Source organism: Coturnix japonica, chromosome 2 (genome assembly GCF_001577835.2).
Source record: "Coturnix japonica isolate 7356 chromosome 2, Coturnix japonica 2.1, whole genome shotgun sequence".
NCBI lineage: Eukaryota > Metazoa > Chordata > Aves > Galliformes > Phasianidae > Coturnix > Coturnix japonica.
In genome coordinates, this window is record NC_029517.1 from 92342836 (window position 1) to 92366387 (window position 23552).

General features: G+C 39.2%; 1 protein-coding gene across 9 annotated transcripts in view; it reads left to right on the forward strand.

Annotated features, from left to right (window-relative positions):
* Window positions 1–23552, forward strand: part of GREB1L (GREB1 like retinoic acid receptor coactivator) — a 107996-nt gene that overhangs the window by 45588 nt on the left and 38856 nt on the right. For 5 of the 9 annotated variants that reach the window (XM_015855406.2, XM_015855407.2, XM_032442686.1 and 2 more), the window contains 5 exons: window positions 1285–1386; window positions 12485–12656; window positions 12862–13059; window positions 19403–19579; window positions 21264–21440. In XM_015855406.2, coding sequence (XP_015710892.1) covers window positions 12488–12656; window positions 12862–13059; window positions 19403–19579; window positions 21264–21440 — 721 coding nt within the window. In that variant the 5' untranslated portion in view covers window positions 1285–1386; window positions 12485–12487. Of the gene's footprint in view, window positions 1–1284; window positions 1387–8836; window positions 8941–12484; window positions 12657–12861; window positions 13060–19402; window positions 19580–21263; window positions 21441–23552 lie in introns of all 9 variants that reach the window. The other 4 variants (XM_032442685.1, XM_032442687.1, XM_032442689.1 and 1 more) reach the window with 2 other exon arrangements.

The window sequence follows — 23552 nt, forward strand, 5'->3', positions numbered from 1 at the left end:
TAATAGATGAAAGACTAGGGGTGACAACAAAGGATCAGGGCGTTTAAGAGAATGTGTGCAGCCTGAATAGCGGTCTGTGGCCTAGGGCCAAAGGTCTTAGCTTTGAGTGTAATTAGAAGAAAATACAAAAATGTCATTACTAGCAGGTGAAATGTTCAGCACGTGTCCGAAAAATAGCAATTTCAGACCCAGGAGCTGCTGGAATTGGATTACTGCCGTTCTGCGATCATTAAAGTCCTCGCAGAGTCCTCTGGTTTGGTCAGGAGCTGAGCGCATTAACCTCATTGGCCATCTGTGGTAGATCTGCTGCTGGCCTAGCAGGGATGTGGGGCAGGAGTAGAGCTGTGTGCACGTCTTCACCCAGAACACAATCCCAAACAAATACATTACCTTGGTAAGAGATAAGGTCTAGAGCTGCTTTCCTCAATAGTCTGATTTCTAATAACAACAGGAGGAAGAAGTTTAAAGCTATTTCCCTTTGAATTTTAAAACCTGGCTTCTGAATTACAGGCATGCATTGTACAGAGTTGTATTCATTCTGTTCTTGACACCAGGTCTAAAGGTGTGGTAGCAGCTTTAAGCCTGAAATCCTATCTGTGAGCAAGACAGATTACTTGAAATCTTTTTGCAAAATATTAAGAAGTCAAACCAGCTTGTATGCCTAAAAGTCTTGTCAGAATCCCGTTGATGATAATTTAATGCTTTTCCTCATGTTAATTACTGTTCTGTACAGGCATAAGTATTTTAGGAGATACTGTTCTGCTTATTACTTGTTCTACTGTTGTTGTCATTCTTTGAATATTTCAGGTGTGTTCTGTTTTATGAATTGTAATTTCTATTAGAAATACTTCCACTTAAATACTTTTGTGGGGTGTCAAATAGGAGAGAAATCAGCGAATTCTGACTTGGTTTTGAAAACTGATCTCTAGTTCTGAGTAGATAACCACCCACCCATTTATTTGGCTTCTTTTTGAATGAGGAGTCAAACAATTATTTCTACATTATCATTTCTTTTTGTTTTTTCTGTAACAGTTAAATGATTCACACTGATGAGGTAAGGTTCCTAATATTGCCTATGGTGCCTTCAGCACTAAAAGTGTACAGATGTTGTGACAGACTTGGACTTTCTGGTAGAATGCACAGAAAAAAAGCAATGCAGCTTTAACCAAGTATGCTCTTTACCAGGTGTGACTAGGCAGGTTTTGTTGGGTGTTTATAAAATACATGCCGGCACAAATCATTCTAATGTTGTTTTTTTTTTCTTTCTCCCTTCTTATTTTTCAGGTGGTTGGGAGTTTTAAACAGTTTCACAGCAGTTTCACAAACTCTTAGCTGCATCCTTTAATCATGACTGCATTTCAGATAGGCTAAAAGGAATCTGAGAAGGTACTGTACTCCTCTTTCCTAATAAAGAATATGTGGGATGTTTGTGTTTCACTTTTGAGCTTTCAAATACACGGACTACATTTTGAGAATGTTGTAGACTGTAAATTTCTACTTTGTTTTGCTTTGGTCGTGCATGTACCTTAAGTTCTCCAGAGAGGTCTTAACGTATGTTTCCATTTTTCTTACATATCCATCATGAGGTCAACTTTGTTATTTAATGACACTTGAAGCTGTAACAATTTTCTTCTTATACTCTACTTAGAAGTGCTGCAAATACCTAAGCTATTAGCTAAATATGAGTTTTATTCACTTGGAGAGTGGGTGTTTGTTTGTTTGTCCTCTCAAAGGGCTTAAAACAAATGGGAAGAAGAATGCAGATCTTTGTCATGATCAGGATAGATTTGTGCTTCCAACTGAGATTCTCACAAGTGTTTTTTCTGACTTCTTAAAGGGGGAGGCTTGACTTAGTACACAGTATTGGGCTTGCATAGTTTCTTGTTGCATTTAAATAGCCAGCGTACCCAGAAGGCTGAAGATGCTTTATGACCTCTTGCATCCCTGGGGCAAGGGCAACGTGGAGGCCTAGCAGAGCTAGGGGGTCATTGCCACCGCCTGTGTCCCGAGTGGCCCCTGCAGGGTCCCAAAACCTGCCTGCAGGAAGGTTTTACTTGGCAACATCTGGATCGTGGTAGGAGTCAGTAAGGGGGGAACCTCCAGCGTTTTGCTTCCCTGGGTGCCAGGAAGATGCAACATTCGCCTCCTCGATGGGGGGGAGGCAGATTCTGTGGCCCTGAAGTTAGGCCTAAACAATTGCAGAGGTCAAAGGACAGCTGAGTGCGGTCAATGAGACACCCTGGGGTGTATTTTGTTACTTAGTAAAAGGAGCAGCATCCTAAAACCCTAAAGGATTCTCTTGAAAATCTGTGTTGTGAAAAGGTTTTATGAGTCTGATGGCAAAAAGTGCTGATTTAGCTAAGGAATGCTTTCTTTTGTCTAAATGAAAGGCTAATCCTTACCAAATGTTGGCAGCTATTATAGCGCGGTCAATGCGGGTCTGAAAGGACAGTTAGAGTAGAAGTATACTTTGGTATCTCAAACGTTTATCATTTTATTGGTTCTATAACTGAAAAGGTTCCTGAACTTTCACCTTTTGATCCTAAAATTTATATGTCATAATCAAAAAGTACGAAGTAAAACCCATCAGTTAGAAATTAAAAGACTCTTTCTTAGGGAGCCGTCCTATCCCAGTCACGCTGTCTCTCCTCAAAGATTTGCTTTAGATTATCAAGATACAGCCTCGTTTAAATTATAACTTTTTAATCTCCTAAAACTTACTAACTTGTTGAAAATATGGGGTTGTTTTTTGCTGCTCTTGAGCAATTTTTGCTGACCATGTTGTAATGCTCACAATGAATTTTAAAGGACAGTTTTTGAGTAATTAATTCCAATAATTTATTTAGCATTATCTTTCTTCAAATTGACTGATTATTAACACTTAACATTTGTCACAGAAACAGATAAGAAATCAATGTCAAGAGCCAAGACCTCGTAAGTAACAAGAAAGGAAATGCAATAGCAGCTGTCTTCGCAAGAAGGGTGGTGGGGGAAGGAGCGTGTATGTGGCTGAAAAGGTTTAGTGCTTTTTGTTTCCCTTTGGAAAGGGGGGTGGCTGTGGGGCACAACCCAAGATCTCAGACTCCTCGGCCCTCCTGTCTTACACAAACAGTCATTGTCAAATTAGGAAGATACCTGGGAGCCAGTGCTAGCATTTTTATTGTACCTAACATGGTGGTTTGTCCTGATCTTTAGAAGAACACCATAAGAAGAGTTAAGTAGAATGAATTGCTTAGTTTTCGAGGGGAAAAAAAAAAAAAAGAGCAAAGATGTTGACAAACAATTTTGTATTTTTTTTTCCTATTTATTTTTTGGGGGAAAAAAAAACAAAAAAAAACTTGACTGCAAATTGTGGCTCTCCAAAGAGCTTAATTTTTAAACTCTTTAAAAATGCTATTTACAGATGCTTAGCATTGATTTATGTCAAGGTTAAGGCACCTTTAAACAAATAAAGTTGTGAATGAATAAACCTACTAAAATACAAATCACCAATTAAACACAGAAGATATTTGTATAGCATTCAAGTTGCTACAAAGCTGACACATATTCTGAATTTCTTTTGATAACCCCATCTAAAATCATCAGGAAATGATAGCGTGTGTGTTTGAGGGGTACACAAGGGAGTGTACAGATTGGGTAGGGATGGAAGGTCAAGCCTTAACTTTGACTTTCTAGGCCTTAGCTTAATTCTTTTGCAGTAAGGCAGTAACAGATGAAGAAACAATTAGTGATTTATTTATCCATGAGATTGAATTGGCTTTTGCCATAGGGATGTCTGTTTGCAGCTTTATATCTATAAATATTAATATCCCATTTTATATATGTGTCTGTGTAAAATGAAGAAATACTTAATAGCAACTTTATAATTAAAACACTGTGGGAAGTATATATGTGAGCTGGAAAACTTACTTTTATGATCCTATAATTTAGTTACTTGAGATATGTAACATGAAGTGTATGTTAATGTATGTTATTAAGACATTTTTTCATCCGCTGTTCTGCAGAGAATTTTTCTTTATCTTATGTAAATGTTTATTGGGAATTTTTCCCCAAAGAAGATTTTAGCCCACAGTAATTATTTTGCACATAGTATTTTCTCTGACTGCTGCAAAAGCAGAATATAAATACTGAGAGGGCAATTTTCTTTATACTGAATGTCAGTATTCACTGGAAGTTTTATGAGTGCCTTTAAGAGTGCATAGAACCAGTAAATTTTTTGTATTACTGACTCACTAAACAACAGTAGCAGCTTTGGGAATCAAAACTGCCTCTGTTAGCACGTTTCTGTTGCAGGTAAATTAAGTCCAGTTTGTAAACATTCTTTTTGGGAGAAAAACAAGTAGAGAAGCACATCTGATGCCTCCAATAGATAATACATGTTAGTATCATCTTTTCTCCTTCCAGGACATAAAGACCTCATATGCAGTGTGTCAGAACAAGTAATGAATTGCATCACAGAACAAATAGGGGCATTAGAATTATGAATTTTTTCTTCTGTTGGGGGTTAATATGTAATTATTGATTTTTTTTTTTTTCCATCTTATAGGTAAAGATTAAGGTTTTTCTTTGTCAGATCTAAACGGCTTTATATAAATGTGCAGAAAGGGGTACATCCCACAGACACCTATTGGGATTCCAAAGCATCTGGAAAGAAAAGCTTCAATGACAGTTTTTCTGTTTAGGCGTAGCCCTTTGAATGTCAAAACCGTTCTTTTTAGATACATCCCCCACATATGATGCTGTTAATGTTTTGTTTTGTTGATGACTTGTTTGTCGAAATTGTCATTTTACTGAAAGCGTGGATGCTGCAGAAGGCCTAGCAGTGATGTGCATCTTTGATCTCAAACAGGGACTGCCTCTGGTAATTTCAGAGATGCTTGACAGAGCCTTTGTTTATTTTACAGAAGAATTCATGGTATTCTGGGGAGGGGAGAAAGTAGTCAGGTTTGACACATGATAAACACATGTTTCGGGAAAGGAAAAAGGATTCTACAAAGCACTCCACAATTTGAAGTTCATTTCCACCAAGATTCTGTGCTAGATGATTGTCTTTTTAATAGAAATTCTATCAGTGATGTAAAAATCTCAGCAGGGAGGCTGCAGAAAATGTCCATACAATATTTAGCTTAAGATTGTGTGTTTAAGGTGATTGCTATGGTTTTGACCTATGCAGGGTTTTGTGTTTGTTCAGTGCTTGCTTTCTTTAAGAGAAATGGCTGTGAAAGCAGCTTGCTTTATTATTTGTCTCTGCATCACCAGTTAAAAGGGGCTGCAGAAAAAAGATCCTACGTATGTCTCTCGATCTGTGGACAGCATGGGAGCTTCAGATTAGAAAAGAATTGCTTATTCCTTTTTAAAAACATATTCTGAGCTCTCGTGGGGAGAAATGGAACCATTTTGACCTATTTGAAAACAAGAGTTTTGGAAGAGTTGCACAGGAATGTGCTCTGAGAACTTCTGACAAACATTCTGATGCAGCCTCTCCACAACAGAAGAGAGGCTCCTTTCCACGTTTGTTGGTTCCTTTCTGGGAGTCATCGTTTCCAACACTCATAAAAGCAAAGCTAATGCTTTTTTTGGACTTGCTTTGTTTTCAGTCAGGGCGTTAGAGAGGAAAAGGATTGTAACCCATAACCCACATATGCATTTTTATACAAATGCTTTAGTGAAGGCAGTTTGACTCTTCAAGACATTATTTATTACTCCTTGATTTATTTTTACTTTTTAATCTAGAAATCTTTGTCATGGATTTGTTTAGTAATCTGAGAGAGAAAGAAGCAAAACTTGATAGTGCTTTTGGCAGGATTATACATTTTATGGATCAAGGAAATGGAACTCGTGAGGTTCTTGGCTGCTAAGTATCCTGGTTTGTGCCACATCGCAGTCATGCTTTGGCTGCAGAGCCCATCTGGTTTTCAAGGTGCTAACCCCAGCAGAAGGGTAATCCTGAGGTGGCTTTCTGATTGTGTATTTGAGAAACTGCCACACAATGACTGCAGTTCTGCTGGCTTCAAGCGGTAAAAATGAGCCATTTGCAGCAAAAGAAGGGATGAAGCTTACAAAGTCCTCCCGCAGAGCTTCAGTTTTAGTCTTTTACAGCTGTCACAAATCAAAACAGGCATCAGATAAGATGAAGACTGGAAAACGAAAGCATTTGGTAGATATTCCTGAAGAATCAGGCTGTTTGGAAAGCTGCAGTAGCCAATGAAACCTGTATTACCATTATTCTTCCTACAGGGATTGTTTTATTTCTATTTTTTTGTGTCAGTTAATACACATTGTTGGAATTAAGAATATCTCTGCAAGATGCACAGAAATTATTTTCTATTGCTTGGCAGTAAAAAATGTTCCTGGTTCCTTTGTTTAGTAGTTAGAATGTGAGCGGAGAAAAGCTGACTATGTGAATTTTTAGTAGGGGTTTTAATGCCTGTGCCCTAGGATCCAGTGTTGAGATGTTTCAGAACAGATTACGTTTCGTGGTACAGAGTGCTAACCATCTAATTTATGTCTGTGTTTTGCTAATCCATAGTGCAAAGCCCTACTCCAAAGTCATACTGAAAACAGTAATACAACGCTAGAGCATATGTACCAAAAAAAAGAAAGAATGAGAGTTAGGAACAAACTGAGTAAATGTAAAGGTTCAAAACAATGTGGATATTAAGTGTCACATGGTGATTTCTGTTAGTTCAGTAGTGTTGAAGAGTTGATCACAAACTTTACTGATAAGGCCTTCAAATGATGTTTGGTGCTGTAGGTGAAGCACTCAGCTTCTCACTGTCAGGCCAACTTAGCTTTATAGACTGCCATAAAGTCCATTTTTACTAGCAGTGCAAGTTGAAATGCCACCATTAGTGCTTCATTTTGTGTCACTGTACATCTGTGAAACATGGAAATTTAAAAATATATATTAACATATACATGTATATCTAAATGGGATATTATTACACAGTGCCGCATTGCAATAACCATTAAATCTACGTTAAAACTTCAGGTTTAAGTTACCTAACTGATGTGACTGAAAAGATGCATTCACGTGTTATAGATTAACCTAAATTTATTTGGGAACTTACTTGAGATCAGAGAAACATCTCATTTGTGCTACATCGGGCTATAGTTATTTAAATCATTCTTATGTTAATTAAATAGATACTACTTGTTCTTTAGTTTCATCAGCTGAGGTGTGAGTGGTGGTACCCCAGTCTTCAAACATATAACTTTCCTGATTGTGCTAAGATGCAAAGTTTTTGGGAGCCTTAATTCATGTCTACAACTAATTGCTAAATCAGAATTACACAGCCTAATGCACCTTGATCTTAGAGCTGAGATTAAGCACCATTACTGATTTAGTTGTATTGCAGTGGCATTAATAATGTGGTTAATAGCCCAAGTGATTTAGGGGAAAGGCTGTAAAGGGTGAAAGCTGAGTAGGAGTGGGTTTGCTTTAAGGAAGCAGGATGAGATTTTCGGAGGTGCTCCTTGGTGATTTCCTTGTGCTGCCTCTGCAGTCAGTGTGAGCACATCCTTTGCTTTAAATTGATGAAATCTTTCAACGTTTCCAAAAATTAAAAATGAAAAGTTAGATTTTTATGATGATAATTTTTTTTTCCCCCTGAAGTTTTTTTCCATATCAATAAAAGGGTAAAATGTACCCTTTTTGTTGAAGGTACATAGAAATGTTCTATTCCCTGTGTACACAGTGGAAGATCCCAGTAGCACAGAAGGATTTGCTCCAGCTTTCACAAGTTAATTTGAAAGACCTTGGAAAACCTTGACAGTAACTTCTCCGCTAATTTCATAGAATCATTTAATGGACTCAGAGAAGCCTTGCAGTCAGAATGGGGTAAATCAACATAATTAACTTCTGAATTCAAGGTGTTCCTCGTTTCAGAGCAGCCTGCTTGATGTCACATTTTTGCTCCATTAGTGTTCCAGTATTTTTATAGAACTTTCAGTAATTCTTCTGTGTTCAGGCATTTCACTCCCTTAAATGCTTATACCATAGTGTCATTTATTCACAGATACGAGCCTCTCATGATTATTGTGTATTGTGCAATCACTGTATGTGAACTCACATAAATTAAGTAGTCAAATGTTTTCTTTCATCTGTTTGTTGCATCTGTTTAGCAAGGAAATGGCATCAGAGGTAGTTTGGTACTTGCTCAATCCTTAAATCATCTCAAATCTCATGAAAGGAATGCAATCAGCATCCCCAGCCTTCCTCTGTTTGTGGCATGTGAGCTTAGACTACCTGGGATTCGGCATCTCGTTTCTGAGATGGAGCCATGGCCTGGAGGAAAGTAAATCCAGCCCAAGCTCTATGTAGTTCAACTCACAAAGCCTCATGTGTGGGAATGTGGCCACATAGTTTTCAGCTCCAGATGGGGCTAAGGAGGACTCACTGCTGTCAGTTTGTCATGGATTGACTCTAACCACACACACTGAACTTTGAAACAGTACTTGGAAATTTCAGACTCGTGAAAGATTACATCTAAAGAGAGCATTTGAAAGATGAAGGAGAATGCAGGATGTTGAGCAATAAACTGCTGAGCTCATAACTTAAAACTACTGAATGACAATTTTGTAAGTATAAGTACTTCTTACTTTTGTAAGAAGAAGAAAAATCTTGTCAGGAAAAGTGTTCTTGATCTTTCACCTTCTTTACTTGGATGTGGTAGTGGATATAGGATGCTATCAATATTTTCTTCATAGTAAGTGAAAAATTGTAAGACAGCCCCACTATAAGCAGTCAGTGTAGTCTAATAGTTCATTTTTTTTTCTGGAAGGCTTTGTGAATTGTCTTGTCACTCACCAGATAAAATTGTAAACTCTTTTACAGTTGAGCTTGAATAACCCCAACACAGACAAAAGCAGGGTGAGAATCTCAGGATCTTGAAAGGACTTGTGGGGGTAAAAGGGATCTTACAGAGGCTGTGAGATAAGGTACATGTTAATGAGAACACTCTGTCTTTCATTCTTGTCTTGAATCCCATATTAAGCCTTTCCTCCTTGTTGCTGTGGTTGATGCTGGTACATACTTCTGTCACTGTAGTCTACGCTTTTAATTAACAAATATATTTGCTACTTCTGTTGTTAGCTGTCATCCTTTCTGCTTGTATGCATGCTTGTGATAGATCCTAATGATGCCCTAGTGGAAAAAATATGAGTCCCAGATAAATAACAGAAAATGCTCAATATACCTGAAGCAATCAGCTCCCAGACAATTTTACAGTATAAATAGATGCCTGCTTTCCCTTTGCCTAAGATGACCCATCAAGATACAGAAGCTTTGTGGGGCCTGTGAGTACCTTTGTCAAGAAACTTGTTTTCTTTTCCTTTGAAGAGAAACTTTTCTGTGGGGTTAAGCCAGATCAAAAGTCAGATTATGTGTTTTGGAGAATACAATTACATCATTAGGTTAAACACAAAGTAAGGACTTGATAGAGCTGACTTAATGGAGGGTGTTTGCATCAGATTCATCATTCGCTATCAGGTAATTGTGAAATTGCTTTAAGCCATAACAACAACACTCACCCCCTCCCTCATCCTCCAGTTCAGTTCCTCTCCTTTAAAGTCTCTGGGGTCATGACCCACCTGGAGGCCAGATATGCGCTATTTGGTGTACTGAATGATCTGATTATATTTTTACTCGTAAAGCCTACAGCTCCATATGTAGATCTGCTCCAAAGAATTGCTGGGTAATGGCCTACTTTCCAAAAAAGCTCTACTTTTTTTTCTTAGTGTGTGGGAAGGGTATGTGCAGGACCAGAATGATGTATTTTTCTGATTGGAACAAGTTTGTAACGTTTGCTGTGCTCAGACACTGCCAGTCTGCTGGAGCTGTAAAGAAACCAGGACCTGCTTCTTCTGGAACATGCAGTGTCCTATTTGTGCTCAGTTCTCTTGACCATACAGAACTACATTATTTGCTTGAATTGATACGACTTTGTTGCAAATTCAGCCTCTGTGGTTGAAAGAAGCATTCAAATTTGTCCTTTACTGCCATGCTAAAATCACATTTTGAAATCTTTAGCTACTTCTAATTGTCTGCCTTTACAGAGTCACCTGTCAGTCCTAGTTTTGTTTTCTACAGTGAACATCTATAGTTAATTTCTGACCAAAATTTACAGCATTAGTACCCCAATTCAGACTGCAGAGTAGCTCTCTAACTCCAGCAAATGCCCCTTAATCCTCTGGCTCAGTGTTAGCTACTGCAAAGAAGGCGTGAAGTAGTCTCAGTAAATCTGCTTTGAAGCAGCACTGCAGTAGTGGAGATGCTCAGGATGTGTAGGGTAGGAGTCATGATGACTTAGTGTCAGGATCTTTACAGAGGAGCACCCTCTGAGTGATAGAGCTGGGAGGCGCAGGTCGTCTGAATGTCAGGAAGTTCTCCTTTTAGTTTTTGCTGCAAGTTTCATTTTGAAGTTATTCCATTTTAACTGTCTCTCAATAGTGTTTTAAGGACATGGACTAAAAATTGCCTGATTAGAGTGGCAAAGTTGGTGAAATAGAAGGGATATCTGAACCTTCTTCCTTGGCGTAGTAATGAGAAAGTGTAGATGGAAACCTTAAGCTTTATTATTGCCCCATTGTAAATCATTCTTGGAGCCCCTCCACAGACACACTTAAAGCAGGTGATGCTGTGCTGCAGCTGTGTGGCTGCAAGCCCCCTACCACTGACACAGTCAGGAGGAAAATGAAATGCTTCCTAATTGCACCAGGCACTCAGGGTAGATTCAAAAACAGAAACACAAAGGCAGTAATGCCCTGAATCAGTGTCCTTGGCTTTTGGTTGGCTGGATTAGAAGAGCGGATGGGAGAGCTGCATGCTGTGGGAAGGCCTCTCCAGCCCTCTCCCTTGCAGAGGGGCAGCCTCCTTCTCCTGCCCCTCCTCTCCCCAGCTCCCTTGAACTCCCTGTGAGGCCCAGCTGCCCTAATGGCCTGGGGCAGCGTTAGAACATCAGCTGCCCAGCTCTGGCTTGCTGGCACTGGGCTCCCTGGGGCCTAACTTCCCCTGCTGCAGCCAGGCCCGTGTCTTATGGCTGCTCCCTCACTGCATCCCACCTCCTGGGTTCCTCACTATTCTCCCTCTAGTCTTGAGAGAAGCCTTCCTCTTTCTCCATTGCTCCATTTTGTGCCTTGAGGAGACCAATTCCTGAGCCTCCCTCTACTGGATGTTTCCAAGCTCCTTATAATCTTGCTTTGTTTTCTCACAGCAAGCTGGAATGGTCCCCTCCAGTTATGTTAACCCACCATTTCAAATTAATCCTTGACAGTCATCCTCCACAGGCCGGTCTCTCTGCATTGATCCCATGAAGAAAAATTAAATTAAAAATACACTTCTAAATGCCTACTTATCTTCTTGGCTGAGGCTTTTTTCTGGCTGTGGGACTAGGTGACATCTAGTGAAGGAAAGTACAAAGACAATAAGTGTTTGTACTTTCTACTATTGATTTAACAGAGAAGAAGTAACCTCTGTTGAAATAAAATTCTCTGAAAACGCAGTCTTGTATTTTGAACAGTAGAAAATGTTACATCTTAAATTGTTTTTTTGGAGTAAATGTTACATGGCATGATGACCCAGCAAAGTGGAAAATTTCATGTTTTATTGAGTCTGCCCTACCTAGTTGTAAACCTTTCCATGGCCATCCTGGTACTAGATGTTTACTATATCCTAATGCTGAGGGAACAAATATAAGTGGTTGTGGGGTGAATAATGTTGCCCAAGGAGAAGTGATGATATAAAAGTCTACTTGTGCATAATATTTCATAAAATTGATAAGTTAATCATTGTTATAAACATGAATGTTAACTGTCAAGATAGACGTTTAGAAGGTTGTTATCACTACAGCAATGTAAAGCATAATTTAAAATAAAAGCACTTCACTGCATTTGCAGAAGACTCTTAAAAACAGGGAGCTGACTTCCACGCAATTTCAGTTATTAGCAAAACCAAAATTTCAAGTTACTGGATGTCTATATAAGGGTTTTTGTTGTTGTTTTGTTTGTTTGTTTGTTTTTTGCAAATGATGGCATATTCAATCCCAGGTTAAATAACATTAAAGTAGTTCAACAACTAGTGATGAAGCCAGACTTGAAGTTTGCAGTCTTCTGTGTTGTGTTCACTTCTATGGTCTATTTCGAAAATCCTGAAAATGACAATAATAATGATTTTCTCTCTTTCTCCCCTCTGCCCTTACCCCACCAAAATTCTACACCAAAGGAGTTATTGAGTTTGCTGCGAAGGAAATGTATGTGCAAAACACAAAGCAGTTGTGCTAAAACCTGTAATCGAAACAAGAGTATGCATGGTGTACCAAATACTTAGACAGAAACGTAGTGCTTGTTAGAGCACAATATTATCAAACTTGACGTCTCTGCCAGTGTCTGCCATGGTGGATATTAAAAAGATCTCACTTGTCCTTTTTAAAATGTCTGTATATGCACTTTCCCTTGTGCTTATCAACCATTTTCTTTGCATTTTTAGATCATGGGGAATTCATACGCTGGGCAGCTAAAATCTGCCCGTTTTGAAGAAGCTCTTCATAACTCCATAGAAGCTTCTCTGAGATGCAGTAGCGTTGTCCCACGGCCGATCTTCTCACAGCTGTACCTGGATCCTGACCAGCCACCTTTCTTGCCGGAAGGTAACCATGAAAGTATGGCACATTTCAATTGTTGTTTTTCTGAGAAAAGGGTGGGATGTATTTCATTAAATAACAAAAAGCTGTACTGCTGTTCATTGTGTGACACAAAATCTGAATTTCAGGCCTTGTTGAGGAGAGAATAGCATACTGTTTTTTTTTAAAGGGGGTAGTCACAAATGCTGATGAAAATTTTACTTTGATTTTTTTTCTTGCTCAGATGTGAAGCCAAAAGTGGAAGAGTTGGATAAAGAGTTAGTGCATCGCTATTCACAAAATGGAAATTTGGACTTTTCTACTCACCAAACAGTTAATGAAATGGAAGATGAAGAGGAGGATGAAGACATGTCAGATTCGAGCAGTCCACCAATCCCGTATTCACAAAAACCCGCCCCAGAAGGGTCTTGCACTACTGATGGTTGGTGTACTTTCTTTTACCTGTGAGATCTTTAAAAGCAGGTCATAGTATAATGCATTACCTCTGAACTTAGAAACATTTGAGCAAGGAGGTCTCAAATTTACTGTTCAAATGAAATGTGTTACTTGAAAACAGTTCCTGAGATTTATCATGGCACATTATTAGTTTCTGAAAGTCCCTCATTTTCTTTACTCATCACTGATTCGTTGTCCATAAAGAAGTTACTTGAGTAAGTGTTGATATGGCTTGTTCCTGGTCTATCTCTAAAACCTTGGCAGAGTGCTTAGACATTGAGGTGTGTCAGAAACTTCGGCAAAACTGGATTTTATTCCTTGTATGGGCAGAAGGAGGAGTTGGAGGGAGAACATGGGGAAGAGACTTGGTGTTTGTTCTGCTACTTGGAGGACAAGAGGGATTTTAGTGGGAGCTTGTCTGTTTTCTCTTCCCCACCTGCCCACTTGCCATTGGTTGCTTACCTTGAGCAATCCTGATTATTGTTCAAGGTAATCAAAATTGCAGACAGTACTATTTTTGTTTTCTTTTAAATACATGAAAGAAAGGGATGGATCATTATGAATATACCTGTTGGACTTTTTCTTTCTGAATGTAGTTCATTTAAACATTCACACTTCATGTAATGTTGGTGTCTGTAGTGCATTCTGGAAGACCTTACATAGGCAGTTCTGTGTTTTGAGTTTTATTTAAAAGTCATCTGTGGTCAGTGTACATTAGAATTAAGTTTTTTATCTTACGTTCTCCATAATTTAGGATTGTTCAGTTTATTACTCTTTGTCAGCTTAGCTGTTTTGAATTTACAAAATCTCTCTCCAGTGGTTTCCATTTAAAAGTACATTCCTTTTGTGTCTGGAAAATGAAAGGAAATATATATATATATTTAAGATTACTAATGGTCTGTAAGAACAGTTTGATTTGTGTTTAAAACCCCCAGTTTTGTTTAAAACATTCACTCTGCTGGTTGTATCTCAGTGAAATAATAATCTGATAGCTCATCTTTCTTCTCATGAATATGCCCTTCCAGAGACTTAAGATACAATCACTGTCATTGTTTACATTCCTTATCTTAGTTATTTAATTACAAAGATAAATAACGTTAGGTAAATGTTAAAGAATACTGGTAGACTAATTAAAGTCACTGTAGCTGTTTTGATGCATTAAATTGAGCATGTGCTTCATTGCTTATCCAAGGGCAAAATCTTGGTACCAGAACCTGCTGTTCATAGCTCCTCTTGCTGTAAAACCCATCTCCCACGTTCTAGCACAGACAGGGTGAAATCTTTCTCCTTTTTAAGGTATTTGCAGTTTGTCTTTCCTGCATCCAGGATTGTTGTCATCAGATTATTTTCTGTGATGACCTGTTCCTTTACTCAGATGGCTGAGTTGTCAGTCACATGCAGAAAGCACTCGTTGCCTTTTTTCACCTGTAAAAAACGAGTGCTTTGAGACTGAGTTTGTTGGATGCTCCTTTGCAGTCGTCCATAATGTTACGTTCCTTAACTTTCCATATAGCCTTTGGAAGGAGCAACTGCATTTGTTATCGATGCTCACTATTAGGAATAAAACTAAGTGCTTTGTAATCAAAATTAATAGATATATAATTAACTTACTGCAACTTCCATGAAGATTAGATTTTAAGAAAAAATACTGTTCTGTTTTCATACAGGTACCTCGAATTCTACAGAACAGTAAAGGAAACTGCTCTGATTTGTTTGCTGTTGCTTTAAAAACGCACCGTTTCTAAGTTGTAGAAAAGCATTTTATGCAAAACGTGGGAAGCACAATGGTAGCACCTTTCTTTTGTTAGAAAATCCTCAGTTTACTTGTTGCTTAAAGGTGGGCCGAGGTAGTTTCTGAGACAATTAGGTAAGCAGGTACTTAACACCTGATCAGTTACTGTGAAGTTACAATAGCAAGTGACAGTGACTGGTAATTCATATGTAATTCTTGGAAGCTAATTTCTTATGCAAATACCTCATTTATTGCAGTTCAACAAGGGGCTGGTACCCCGCACTGAAACTGCTTCTTCCTATCGGTAGGGAAAGGAAAGACTTATAAAAACCACAATCTGAAGAAGATTCTGGTTGGGAAGTTGGGAAGACACATTTTCAAAACGATGGCACTGAATTAACCTAAACAAAGTGGTGTTGAGAATGCAAATAGAATACTCTGAAACAAAAACTAATGGATTTTCTTTCAAAGAAATGCAGAGAATATCTGTAAAAGCCATTCGCTATTCTTTCTGTGACTGCTCTTGATATTTGCAAATCCCCAATCAGAACACAAATGCCTGTTCTTTATTTAAACAAAAGCTGGCATCCTCTGGGAAGATTTTTTTTTAATGGAGCAGCTCAGCTTTTGCTTTTTATGATTTCATGGTGATAGTTTCATAAAGAGAAGCTGATTTATTTCAGTGGTTCATAGGTTTTGTCTATAAGATGTCTTATTTGTCTATAAGATATACATAGGTTGGTGTGCCATTCTTTTTCCTTAGGCCTCGTGAGTTAGGGAGGCTCAGCATAAAAAATAAGGTGTTAACTCAGTTACAAATGAGTTATAAATCTCAGCCGTGAGATGCAGATAGATTTTGCATGGTCAGAATCTTATACATGGGCAGCACAATTTAGATTTGTGTAGAGGGATCCAGTTTTGTCTTTCCTAATATGGGAACTCTTAATATCAATGCATAATCATGCAAAACAGAGGGGAAAGGAGGTTGGGGTCTCTGTGTTGTTTGCTGGCTTGAAAAATATACTTTTATAGTTAAGACAGCAGAGAAAGTGGTTAATCCCTCCTTAGCATCCTTGTAGTCAATTACCTGTTTCTAAATAACTATTGCTTGCATGGAATTTTCTCATTTCGTTTGAAAAAACAGCTGAAACCAGAAGAGTGACTTACAGTCCCAAAAACCGAGGGGAAGGATGTAGATGACAGACTCTTGAGTGAATACCATCCCCCTTTCTTTGAAGGAAGAATCAAGACTTTAGTGCACAGCAGCAGCTTTACATTCTCTGAATATCTCCTGCTTTAAGCGAGTACCAGCCGTGCTGTACCTGGCCAAACTGCCAGCCTCCACTTGCTGGAAATGTGGCAGCTGGGTGAACAGGAGCCCCTGGAAATGTGAAGCTCCCTGTGCTGCCCCCTATCGCTGCTTGTCTCTTAGGATGGCTTGTCTTTGCTGCGGGGGGAGCCGGGGAGCTGCTTTCAGTGTCGGTGCTGTTAATCTGTCTGCTTCCCAGGAAAACGCGGTTGATGCAATTGCCTGGATGTCCTGCTGCCCGTCTGTCAGCGGGATGGTAGCTGCTTTCGGCCACTTTGGGCTGAAATGTAGAAAGCCTAGTATCAGCAAGATCTGTAAAGTTCAGGAGCTTGTCAGGTGACATCGGAGCCCCCAAACTAGTGTCCCCTGGAGCAGGAAAGTAATTATACCTCTCCTTTCACACAGCCCAAACATTACGGAGGCATGTGCTGGCCAGCTGATCTACACATGCATATCTCTGATGCAGAGATGTTGCCAGCTGAGGCAGACAAAAATGCAGGAGGAGACTGCACAGGGAGGAAGGAGATCGTAGAAGGGATTTGAGAGAACTTTGGATGGAGGAAGAGATGACACAGGGGCACAAGTTACATATTATTTGCAAGTTGTGAAGGAGTATATGTAGAGTACTGGTGCAACACTTCATTTCACTGGGACATCCAAGCCTTCAGTCATCCAGAAAAGCTCAGAGTTTCGTGTATGATGTGGAATCATCAAATGGTTTGGGTTGGAAGGGACCTTAAAGCCCAACCCGTCCCACCCCGTGCCATGGGCAGGGCTGCCCCCCAGCAGCTCAGCTGCCCAGGGCCCCATCCAACCTGGCCTTGAGCACCTCCAGGGATGGGGCACCACAGCTTCTATGGGCAGCTGTGACAGCACCTCACCGCCCTCTGAGTGAAGCATTTCCTCTTAACATCTGCTCTAAACCTTATTGGATTTTAAACTGTTACCTTTTGTACTATCACTGTGTTCAGCCAACTGAACATTGCATGCTGGAAAGCAAGTCCATAGTGAAATGCGTTAAGTGCTGATGATCAGAATCCTGCTTTCTCTTGTGCTGTAGTACTGCTGTCGCCAACAGTTCATTCAATAGCCTCTTTCTAGACATTGCGCTTCTGGCCATTTCTTGAGAAAATCCTTTAAAGATACAGGTTTAAATCTGTCTTGAAATCTTATCACATTTGCTGTTTCATAATCCTTATCTACAGATTTCCTGTTTGTCAACATTGTCAACAGTGGGTAATTTTTCTGTTTTAAATCTAGATGTACAGTGGTATTTTCTAAGTATGTCAGCTACTCAGATATCACAGAATGTCCAAAATATTTCAGATCTATTCTGAAAATTCTGGGCATAATATCCAAATGACATAAAAATTTGAGTAAAAAGAATCTGCTCCGAATGTAAGGGAGTTTTCATTCACATATTTATTGGCAACTGTCTCTTCAGCTAGCTCTCAGCTTCAACGAGCAGTTGCTTAGGCTGAGCTAATTGAATTACTGAAGAAAATATTCAGCCAAGAACTGGCTCAGCAGATTGTGGGTGTAGGCGCAGGCCTGAATGCGTATTGTATGGTGTTTTCAGCAAGTTGCTGCTTGCCAGGGAGTTCAACATCTGACTGTAGGCATTCCCCTTCACACATGATCCTCGCCTGGTAAAGTTTTGAGATAAAACCAAACAAAAAACAACATTAGGTTTCACTGTCCTTGCTGAAGTGTTAAGCTGTGTGTGAGTACAGTATGTGAGAGTGCAGCCAAGTTAATAATACTCAAGTTGGCTGTGGGTTAAGCTACAAATTTTCGAGTCTTTCTCTAGTGGTTTGCTTTTTCTTCCTGATTTCTCTACCAGCTGTGGAGTGCTTGAAAAGTATTTAAAATCTAATTAATATACATCAGTGGGTTAAGTGTCAATAGGTATTTCAATAATTCAAAATTAAGTTTGGTGTGTTTTTAAATCGGGAAGCCCCATGTGATGGTATCCTTGCCCACAGAGGAAACCACGTAACTGTTGCTTTCTCTCACACCTGTCACTTCTTCATTTGAAAGTGGAAATCCCTAAAGATAAAGGTTTTGGGTGATTGTGATCCTTCAGGTTCAGTACTGAAGTTAATGGAAGAGTCTTTGAAAGTTGTTGGGAGTTTAATTAGATTAAAAGAATCTGACTTTGGAGTTGGCTTTCTTTTGATTAAAATATAGGTCAGTGAACCTGCAGAATTACCCAAATTGTTCAGCAGTGTTGAAAACCCCAAAGCTATCTCATCCAACCTTTTAAAAATCCCAAGCATGGTGGCCTAGTAGGTGGCTGCCAAGCCCAGCATCAGTCCTGAGCTCTTATAGATGATGCTGGGATGCTCAGCCACAGATCTGGGCTGCTTTTTGGTGTGTCCCCGTCTGCCAACTACACACTGCTCACTCCAGTCCCCCTTGCCCACATCACTGGTTTTATCATTGTAATAACTAGCAGTATGAGAACCACTGTTATGTTTGCACTGTGTTTGCCTGTCCTTGTGCAGGAAAAACAAACTGGAGACTTGAAGTCACACAGCACTCAACTGGAGATTTACAGACAGCGTGTTGTACAGTTCTAAAAACTTCTATAAAAAAGAACTGAGGAGGAATGCAAAAAGCTTTCTGAGAAAACTCTGTCTGAGCTGACATGATCAGTGTGGATTTGGAGAGCAGACAGGTTGATGAGCACAAGCTATTAACTGAAGCGGTGAATAACCTCATTTATCCTTGCTGGAATTATTAGAATGCTCAATTTAGAGACAAGTTAAAATTTAATTTGAAAATATTATTCCTTTAGTAGTCAGTAATAAACTTCTGCCATCATTTTTTTAACAACGCCTTTATACTACTTAGTGGTGGTTTTTCACCAGTGCCAGCCTGAGACAAGTAACAAAACCAAAACTGATTCCTCTGAACTTAGACTGTAAGCTAAGATTTTGTGAAGAAAAGAATAATTCCTTGGGGTGTTTTAAGAGCTGTTTTCTGCTATAAGATCACAAGTTTTCCTTCTTATTTCGAAAGCTTGTGGAAAAAATAAAGGTTTCTGAGCCATGTGATATCTTTTCCTTATAGTCTTAATTCTCCTCTTTTCCTGAATGTTCAGGATTTCTTTAAAGCAGTGTATTTTTCTACTGTCTTTGAACCCCTGAGCTAGTGGATCTGATTAGGTGCTGTATCACTGATGTGAAACCCCATTTGTTAATGGAACTGATAAAGAGAAACAATAATAGTAAAAAAAAATCTTTGAAAGGTTTATCATTTGTTTTGGTTTTATTTTATTTTTAGGTTTTTGTCAAGCAGGCAAGGACTTACGATTAATATCACTGTGCACGGAGCAAATTGATATCCCAGCAGGCTTCCTGTTAGTAGGAGCCAAGTCTCCAAACCTTCCTGAGCACATTCTAGTCTGTGCAGTCGACAAGCGGTTTTTGCCAGATGATCATGGAAAAAATGCACTTTTAGGTAAGAGGATTTTGTTTGTTTGTTTGTTTTCTTCATACCATAACAATTCAGAGGAAAAAGGCTGGTTCAGAATTATCTGATGTCATCAGCTGATGATCTTCTGTTGGAAATACGTTGAGAAGAGGCTTGTTTTTATTAAATTAAATCTGTAGCTGGACCTGCCATAAAAGCCTAGTTTGAAATAAGTTCCTCATTCCACAGTTACCCACAACTGAATCTGGATGATTTCAGTGTGGGCTGAAATCAGTTGTTTGTCTGGCGATGTGAAGTATCCAAGTACTCTTAAGCCTATTTTATATTCTATAAACCTTTGGACCTGTGGCAGAGGGGAAAATTAGATAGAAGATGCTATGTGATGTGTCCTTGCCGGGTATAGTTGGCGAAGTGAGGTCATGGGGAGTACTCTCGTGTTCATTGCTATCCTCATAGGAACTGCTCCCCAGTGAACAGGGGAAATGTCAAGAGTTGATCAATACAAGCTATCTGATACAGAATGCTGATGTTCAGTCTGATCAGATGTGGTAGTACTTGTCTTTGTGGGTAAGCTCCCCATGTCATACTCAGATCTTTGTATCAATTAATTGTCTCTGATGTCATTTGATAATGAGCCTACTGACTCACAACTGTGTTCTGGCATTGCTGATGTTATGTATTTAAATAACTCTGTGCCTGTGTAATTGGTACACAGGAAATGACTGAGTAACCTAGTGAGACCCTAATGACTGTACACATGCACCAATAGTTCCTATGGGTTACAAGGAGAAGGGAAGAATCAATTAATTCCCAGTATAAACAAGGTGAAGAAGTCTACTGCTTGGCATCTCTTGCAACATGGTTAGATATGGTAATGGTAAAATATGATAATGAAGCATAATTAGGGTAAAGACAACTGCCAGGTTAATTAGACTTCTATGGAAAATTCATTTTCTCAGACTGATAGTCCAAATATCTTTTTTTTATAAAACTGTGAGTTTAATGAGGTGAGTGTGGGAAACTGATTTCTGAGGTGCCTGGCACTGTAGTTATTAATGATAATAATGAAGGTGAAAAATTAGTTCTGTTGTAGATTTTGAGCTGAGAAATTAAAAAAAAAAACAAACCCAAAATACAAAGACCAAAGCAGAGGATTTCTATGAGCTTAAATGAGTAGTTTTAAGTCATCAATATTAAAGATGCAAGGTCAACCTTACTTGGAGAGTGCCTTGTATAAGGAATCTCAGAGAAAGTCACTAGATTTTAGGTTAATTTTAGCCATACAAAGTTGCTGTGCATATCATGGAGCAGGTGCTATTTTGAGGGAGGGAAGGAAGCACTTGGCTTGGAACCCATGGTTTTTAAGGTAGAAATGTGGAACAGAAATGGGGAGACCTTATGAAAATCAATGCTTCTCCCAACCTCACAAACAGTTCTTTGCTCTGCATAGAGTGGAACAGAGGTGGTAGAATTTTGGCCTAAGTCAGTATGACCTGAAAAGATGGGAAAGTTTCAGAAAGGTAAAGACTAAAATCTGCCTGTGTTTGGCTGCTTCCTGACACATGCACTGAGCAGCGCATCTATGGTAACTATCTGGCTGACGGCATCTAGGCACTCTGAACTGGATGTGCAGGTAGGTTAAAGTGGCTTCATTCCTAGCAGCCGTCACATGCTGTTCAATCTGTGTGTTCCTTCTGCTTCATTCATGCAGGATTTTCTGGGAATTGTATAGGCTGTGGAGAAAGAGGATTTCGGTACTTCACAGAGTTCTCTAACCATATCAACCTGAAATTAACCACTCAGCCAAAGAAGCAGAAGCACTTAAAGTACTACCTAGTAAGAAGTTCCCAAGGTGTACTATCAAAGGGACCTCTTATTTGCTGGAAAGGTAATTAAGGTGATCGTTCACTTGGGTTTTTAATATTATATTGACGTGATGTTGAATGGAAAAATGAAAGTTGCTGCTGGAAACGTATACATTAAAAAGGAACTACTGAAAATGAATTTATTTTCTGATTGAAAGAAAAATTCCCTATGATTTCGTTGAAGTCTGGATTATGCCAAAGAGATTTTTTGAATCTTATTAGTAACCACACAAATAGAAATCGTCTTCTTCCATCTCCCAGTGCTTCCACTGGGAGTGCTAAATCTGCCCTTGAGATGTGCAGCCACCTAGGTCAAAGATACAAAATTCCTCTATCTGGTGCTTCTTTCCTGTACCTAAAACAAGGTGACTTGCAGCCAGGGCTCTGGCGCTGGCTTTACACTGATATCCATCTTAGCAGGTACAATTCAATCTGGCTAATGCCTGAGGATAGCCAGCACATCATTGTATTAAGAAAGCTCAGCTCACTGATTGCAAGGAAAGGAGATTATGCATACTCGTGCTATTCACTGGGTGTTTTATACATGGGCTTACCCTCTACCTCTGCAGTATTAACAGATCTGCTAAAGAGATGGCATTTGCAAGCCAAAGGCAAGGCAATGGGGTCTGGTAATTATGTATGTAGGATTTTTGAGCTAGAGCTATACAAAGTCTTGAGAATGGTTTACCTTCTCACTGCCTGCTAAGCTCGTATATATGCTGGCTGTCTATTTTCCTCAGCTGTGTTGTCAGTCAGTAATGACAGAGCTCAGTCTGGTTCCTGTTGTTCCAAAGTGGACGAGGAGAGAAGAAACTCCACAGGAGGACTGTCACTCATCTAAAGAGTCACATCCTCATGTGAATGGTAACAGGACACCATAGAGATGATTATCACCAAACTGTATGAGTAATTATAGTACTGTATCAGTTTGTGGTTCAAAGGGCTCCTGTCTTTGTCTGTTTTGATTGATTACAAGTATAGTTATCTGCAACTTCAGAATGGATGTGTTTTTCAGCATCATTTTTTCACAAGAACTACTGAAACTTAATTTGGTAGTCTCTTTCTTAAGTTCTGAATACTGAGAAAGAAAGCCTTATTTTACATTATTTTTCCATGAATTATGAAGGGGTTTGTCCATGCAATATCATACGGTCTGACGCAATACTTAGCAGATTGTTATGTTGGAACACTTTGTGCAGCCTGATGATGTTCACATGCAAGACTATTGACAACAATCACTTAATCTTTGCTTGGTTAGAGAGTGTAATCTGCAGTCATGCTTCATTTTGTTTCATTTTATGTAGATTTTTTTCATCGGAGGCAATAATTAGGCTACTGTTATGCTGAGATGCAAGGAGGGGAGCAGAACTAGCTTTTGAATCCTTTCAGTGAATCCCCTGATGTTCATGCTGTTGGGGTTGGTGTATGTCCTGGTTCATGATCATAATACTATCATCATCATCATACTATCAGGTCTAGCACACATGAGAAGCTATTTTAAACCTTCCTTCAGTCACAGATGTGGTATGTGATGGTGTGGAAGAAGTAGAGATATAAGGCTAGCTTTTGGTTATGTGCTGACTGTGTGTGTTTTGAGAACCTAGAAAAGTTTAGACTGTTGACCAAAAATGGACCTTGTTCGCATTATTTTGATGGGCTCTACCTCCGTATAGACACCATCCATCTAGAAACCCTTCAGCATTCATTTGCATTAAAGCTCTAACCAGAAGAGAAGTGTTGTTGAACGTCCCAATCTCTTCAAACAAAGCCTGATTAGATCTCAGTTTAAAAAAAAAAAAAAAAAAAGATTAATATGAGTCTTTAAAAGTCATTTTCTCCTCCCACAACTAAGTTTTCAGCCAGACAGATGTTCCCAGGGATGTGATCTCCCTGAAGATTTTCTGGGCACATACTGAGAATCTGAGTGTCAGCACTATTTTCCTTCTAAAGGGCAACATATGATGGTTTGTATAAAGGTTGCGCCACGTAGCATTTCCTGGGAAATGTCCAATACCTTCAAATCTCTTGCAGACTGAGAGTTGAGGGCTCTTGCCATTTTGCAGCATCTGGTCTCTGTTTGCCTGGCACTCTCAGTAGCCCCTGGGGAGGTTTTCTTAATTAGAAGACAAAGTTGA